The following is a 6,214-nucleotide window of genomic DNA, read 5'->3' as shown; positions in this document are numbered from 1 at the left end:
CCGAAGGTGTGGTATGCTCTCTCAAGTTGTTATCACATTTGAATTTCAGCTATAGTGGATGGTGTAATATTGCATTGAAGAGAGCATCAATTTTTAGAGATTTAAATTGCTTTTTGGAAAGTGATGGCACATTGAGTGAGTCTGCATCTGTAACGTACTTGTAGATGTGGTCGTGGTTGGGCAGGCAACTGAGTCCGCGCCCACTGCTGAAGAGATGGCGCATGTTTCGAGTCAGATACAAGCTGAAGGTACGACATTTAGCTGTTCGTGGTTCTCACTTTTTCTTCCATTTTGCTTTACACTCCACTCAGGATGAGATTGGTTACTTGCAGGAATTGATATGGTTATTCGTATAATTCCTTGCCACATTTTACTGCCAGTTTGGATACACCTTTGATGTAGGACACTAACTAAATTAGTTGGTAGTACACGGTGAGGGACATCTAAGCACCGGCGTTTTGACTTTCTCATTTTTGTGCTTTGTTAACCAGCACATGTTTGTCTTCCCACCATGTAGGCGTGTCTGTGGCAAGCAGGAGCAGTTCAGCGTCACGGGTAAGTGACGTTTTCAGCGAACGTGATTCGATCAAATCCGCAATCGTTTTTTAAGCACAAATGGTTTTAATATTGTAAGGTTAAGAAGAGAAGTTTGCGTTCTCGTCGCATGTTGGTGAATTCTGTGGATGCAGTGAAGGACAACGTCACTATGGAGATAAGTGTGGCCTCTCTTGAGGGCAAAGAAAGTGATGGACAAAGGCAGCGCGAAGGTACTTTTTTCACTGCTGAAAAACATCAGATTTGACAAGTTGAGAATGGTCAAATAAGCCTATTTTATACGCAAGAAAGTGCTTTTCTCGTATATTTTGAATTTATCTGCACCTTGTTGAATGGGGTTTAATGAATTTTTTTGTCGTTTGCATGTAGGCAGCCATGCGAGTGCACGCGAGACCGAACCACCACGAGTGGAGGAGGTTGTTGCTGATGCCTCAAGTCAAACAGAAGTCGTCAAAGGTGTGGTATCCTCTTTCGAATTGTTATTGCATTCCTAGTTCGTTTGCGTTGGTTCGGCATGTCTTTATGCATGTGCTCATAGACTACCTATTCAGCCGTATTAATTGATATTCAAGGCACTGACAGCCAAATTATACTAACAGGTTTTAGACTTTTGTTCATTGGCTGTTACCTAGACACGACTGAAAAGTTATTCTAAGCTACTCTTTCTACTGCAGGAAAAGGTAAGGCACCCCCATTCTCAAATCCTTTAAAGAAGGCGATCGACGTGCTTCATACTCCATTTACCCCGCTGTAGATTCCTCTAAAAGATGCCGGAGCTCTTCTGATTCGTGGATTAGTGGGATTAATCTACCCCGGTTTTCACATCAGAGTACGTTACTTTAAATTAATTTTTTTACTCGAAGAAACATTAGTTTTCTCTCGCTTTACACCTTGAGGTATTCGGCTTATTTCTTGCAGAAGATGGATGCTGCCTTACTATTAAGCACAGAGAATAATACGTTAATTGTGTTGCTATTACTTTACTCAACCATCAGCAAAAGTTAAGTCTACCCAATGCCCATTGTTTGATATTGAAAGTTCCCGGACCACCTAGACTTGTTTTTCAGCTTCATTGTTAGACGTGAATTAGAGTATACGTAGGCATCTAAGAGTCCTCCATTTACTTAACAAACAGTGGGTAAATGTGATAGCTTATTAATTACGTAACACTTATGTGTCCCTAGGTGTGGCAGAAACCCCCTCCACCAAGATGACCACCAATGCGTCAAATCAGACCGATACACCGGGTAATAGTTCTCTCGTACTGCATTGATAGCAATTTATACACCTACCTGCTGATAACCTCACCCGTATTTGTCTCAGTTTATTCTTGCAACTTCATCAGTTGGTGCCTCATGTATTTCTATCCCAGCGCCTCATATCGAAGTGACGGGTCAAGCTTACAGTGGGAAGGTGGTACGTTGACGGGGTCATATTATTATCTTCTTTTTTGAAAAACTATTTGGCGTTAAAAGTGTGTACTACTTGTGTTCTTTTAGAACTTCAAACGCGCCTCTAGACCAGTGTATTCGAGGAAAGTACGCAGTAGGTTCCACTTTTTTTAATCCTTCATTCCATAAGGTCAAAGTTGGATGTGTGTATGAGCAACCGTCCAAGGTACGAATTAGTGATGTATTTGATTTTTGGGCAGTTTGATAAGTTCGTGATGTGCGATACTTGAGCTAGAGGATCCTAAAGTAAACAATATTGGTCAGCGGAGCCCGAAAACAGGATACAGATTGGTGCTAGATGTCAAGGAATATTCCATAGATCGTGTAAGATTAGTGTCACCCTCTTTCTTAACGTTTCATCGAAACATTTCGGATGCAATAGTTACGGATTTGACAATGATCCTGGGTTAAGATGATTGTAAAATCATCGCAGTATGAGAGAATTCCTTGGAAGATATCTTATTTTCGAGGTTTATAGAGCGCTTTAAAGAAGTGCATATTAAGGCGAGGAGTCATTTACTGGCTACCGTTGGCTTTTGATGCTTCGATGAAAAGAGGAGCCTATTTCACTCCTTCCATAGAAGAATTCACTTATAATTTGCTTTGTTGCCTTCCAGAAATCTTGCTCGATGAAAGCGTTTTGGAGACACCTCAACCCGTTTCCCCTCGCTGTGTCTGGCCATCGCCTCTGCGCCGCTCGGGCTCCTTGGGCTACACCTGCCCCTCCCTCTCCGCCGTGCCACTCGTGGAGACCAAATCGAAGAACACCTTCTGTAAGTTTCCTCCCTAGCTCACATTCACGGGTCATATCTATTTGAACCGATTTGCATCGAATTTCCCGTTCACGCCCTCTTCAGCCTCCAGTCGCGTCTCGAGACTGACTGGCGCCTCCTCGGGGACATTTCGGTCTCTTGCGGGCTCGCAGCGTCGGACCATCACACACCAGGAGATAAGGGAAATTGAGGAGAAGCGTAAGTTTGAACTGATGACTGAATTATGGAGTGGAGAGACGCAACTGACATGGACTTGTGATTTTTAGTGTTGGATACCTCCGCGGATGTGGTGGAAGACCAACCCAATCCTCAGATAACCATGTCTAATGGAACCACCTTAACTCGGGTAAGGCTTGTGCCTCTTCATTCCCCTGTGTGAGGAGTGCGTGAAATCGGCCGTAACTTCTAATATAAACTTGCAGTCCCCGGAAGTACTTGGCAAAAACTCAGGCAAGAAGTGCCGTAAATATGCAAAGCATATACCATACCGTAATGATTATTTTCATGCGCCCAACAAGAGGCGATGGAATCGAGGGAGAAGGCAGTTTTAGGCATTTTTCCCGATCCGAAAGAAGTCAGCCTTACATATTGGCAAAAGTGGTTCTACCTGGTCTATCTCCTGCCACTCTAGCATATTTCACTTGATACAAGATTATTAGACAGACTCGGCACTTAAAAACATTGGAAATTTCATGTTTGATGACCTAATATCTAACATTTTGTTTGAGGCATTAATTAAACGCATTTTAACTTTTTGACTTTGTTTCATAAGGAAAAGGAATCAGCAAAATCAGCACCCCCAGTGACTCTCCCTAATGACCTCTCCTTGTCGGCATCCTGTCTGGACCGAACTATACTTCAGGACATGGTCTTGATGCCCCCTCCGCTGCCTCCACTGCCACTGAAACATCGCCATGGAGCGTTTACGGGTGAGACGGGAGCGGTGGTGGCAGCGACAGCAGCTTCGCCGTCATTCTCCGCACCTACCTCCTCAGTGGCTACCGGACGGCGTCGTAGTGTTCAGTTCGCTCCTTTGGCTGGTGAGTTTTTCCAATAGGGCAATTAACCTCCCGTTCGCATTTATCTTGATTTGATCGCTACATGCAGAGGTGCTGAGGCAAAGTCCCCACGGCCAATGGAGTCGACTCTCGGTGGGTCTGACGGACCAATTGGATCTGTCCCCAATTCCCAAGTCTTGTGAAGGGGGTAAGCCAGCAATACCGTGCATTTGTGCGAAATCTACAGTCCTTGCGTGAGACAATACTTTGTTATTTTAGTTGATGAGGTAGATTCATCGACAGATGATTCGGGTGATTCTTCGGACCTTTCCTGCTTTCCGGTTGAAGAGAACGATGAGGCGGAACCGCGTGATACTGTATCTCCCATACCGAGTTCCTTGAATCGCTCAAACGTGTCTTGCCATCTTTCACCTACAGGTAACATGTTACTAGCTTGTCAAAAAGTCATGGTTTTGTAACAATGGCTTGATCATCAATATGTGCCCTCTTAGCCGTGGAAGTTTTGAACCGCTGGAGAGAGGATCAATCGATACTGGTGGAGGCGGAGGAGGAGAAGATTACCGAGAGAACTTACAGTAATTTAAATAATTTATTCGTTTACACGTCATATCTGTATTTACTGATATTCTTACATCAATGGTACGGTTTCTCTTCTCCAGTTGAAAGCTTGCTTCCCGGGGGTGAATCATTGACACCAGAGCAGATGAAACGTGTGGTATGTGTGGTGCTATTAATGTTCTTCACTTTCCACTTTGTCTCCCCTAAAATATGCCCCTCCCCCCCAAGCGGACAATTTGGGTTTAAAATGCTTTTTTTTCAGTTGGGTTGTCTCCAACCTTCTGAGCCGTCTCCTGACGCCACTCCTTGTTCATCACGTGAGTTTCTTTCTCCACTTAGCACATTGGAAACGACCTTATAAATTCTTGCGTAATTTTTAAACCCCATATCCACACAGATCCCAATGTGAGGTCAAAATTAAATGAGAAGACCTGTGAGGTTGACCCCAGTATGACATCTCTATCGCAGTGGCTACCGCCACCTAGTGAGGGCAAGGTGTATGACATGGATGCCGTTGGAAATGCTCTTCGTCTAATGCTTATGGGGTGGGTGGAACCTCAGGATCCCGTCTTTATTCCTCTCCGTGAGTGCTCTTGTGCGCATTACCTTTTGCAAACTGGTTGCCTACCTTCATCCTCTACTTACTTCTGTGCATTCCTGCGTGTTCTTTGTGGTAATTGTTTTAAGACGATGGCAACTAGCGCAACGGTGCAGGAATATGGAGGTTCGCATCTTACTTTTTCAAGTTTTTTTTTTGTCTGTAACTAACCTAACAGCCAAATCGGCCTACCAGCACCACGTGAACGCCGGGCCCGGGCTGCGTCGGAGCACGCGCATTCGAGTTGCACCGCCGCGCGACTCCTACGAGCGAGTGTACTATGATGTTCGCCCCAACCCCACCACAGGTCGGCTGGAGAGGATACCGTTGGGGTACCTTCGTTATCCCAATCAGAAGGAGGTGAGGAGACGCCAACAGCTACTCAAGAATCGACTCCAGGTAGATGACAAGGACACCGCAGCTGTGAGGAAGCGCGCTCGTGATGCTAGGCTTCACCGATTGGCGGCGAAGAGACGACGCGTGTTAGGCCTTTCTGATGGTACTTTTTCTCACACTAGCTCTCCACTCTCTAAATTCGGCGACCCTGTTACCAATCAGAATTGTATTTTGCCCTTCTGTAGCTTCTCACCACTTTGGCCGTTCGCAGGTGATAGTGTTGGAATCAGATGTGACTTGGGTGAAGGATGGCACGAACAGCCTTCCAATCGGCCAGCTCATCAATTCCAAGGGACCATCAAATTTACGTGAGCTTATTTGCACTGTATCTGTTCGACTTGCTGATGAACAACTCATTTTCAGATTATCTAAGGTTTTGTTGACTCTTCAATAAACTTTATTTACCTTGCGAACGTTCAAGTCTGTCTCGATGGTATCATATGTGAGCATAACGAACGCCTGTCAACTCAACAAAAAAGAATTTAGTTTGGCTGTTAAAACCTCAAAACGATTTTGTGAAATAGCCTTCAAACACGGTGTGAGCTTAGAGGTTCAAGTAACGTGAAATGAATTCTTCCCTCTTTCAGCCGTGGTCTTTGATTCACTAAATGAGGCACAATCGCATCTAAAGGGCGGTGTTATCCAGAGTCTCACGGAATGCGAGATTGAGCCGGGCTCCGGCCTCTCTCACGTGGGTCCATTCGAGCAGTCACTGCACGACATCACCAACGTCATCTCTGTTGAACAGAAGCGTCGTGGTCTGCATTTCGACGCCAAGGCGAGCAACCTTTTTACCCTCCGATTGCAAAATCCGGACGAACTGACGTCGAAGAATCCTCTCCTGGCGGCGCAAAATTGGCACTT

At 45.1% G+C, this 6,214-nt stretch overlaps 1 protein-coding gene across 1 annotated transcript in view; it reads left to right on the top strand. All coding sequences in view use genetic code 11, as the record gives it.

Annotated features, from left to right (window-relative positions):
- Positions 1-5,780: 5,780 nt before the first annotated feature.
- Positions 5,781-6,214, top strand: part of EGR_05650 (hypothetical protein) — a gene marked incomplete at both ends in the record, with an annotated part of 2,982 nt that continues 2,548 nt past the window's right edge. Inside the window, one exon of the mRNA XM_024494899.1 lies at positions 5,781-5,906. Coding sequence (XP_024350696.1) covers positions 5,781-5,906 — 126 coding nt within the window. The remainder of the gene's footprint in view (positions 5,907-6,214) is intronic.

The sequence above is a fragment of the Echinococcus granulosus genome (assembly GCF_000524195.1).
Source record: "Echinococcus granulosus chromosome Unknown EG_S00043, whole genome shotgun sequence".
Classification (NCBI taxonomy): domain Eukaryota; kingdom Metazoa; phylum Platyhelminthes; class Cestoda; order Cyclophyllidea; family Taeniidae; genus Echinococcus; species Echinococcus granulosus.
This window is presented reverse-complemented; position numbering and strand designations above follow the sequence as displayed.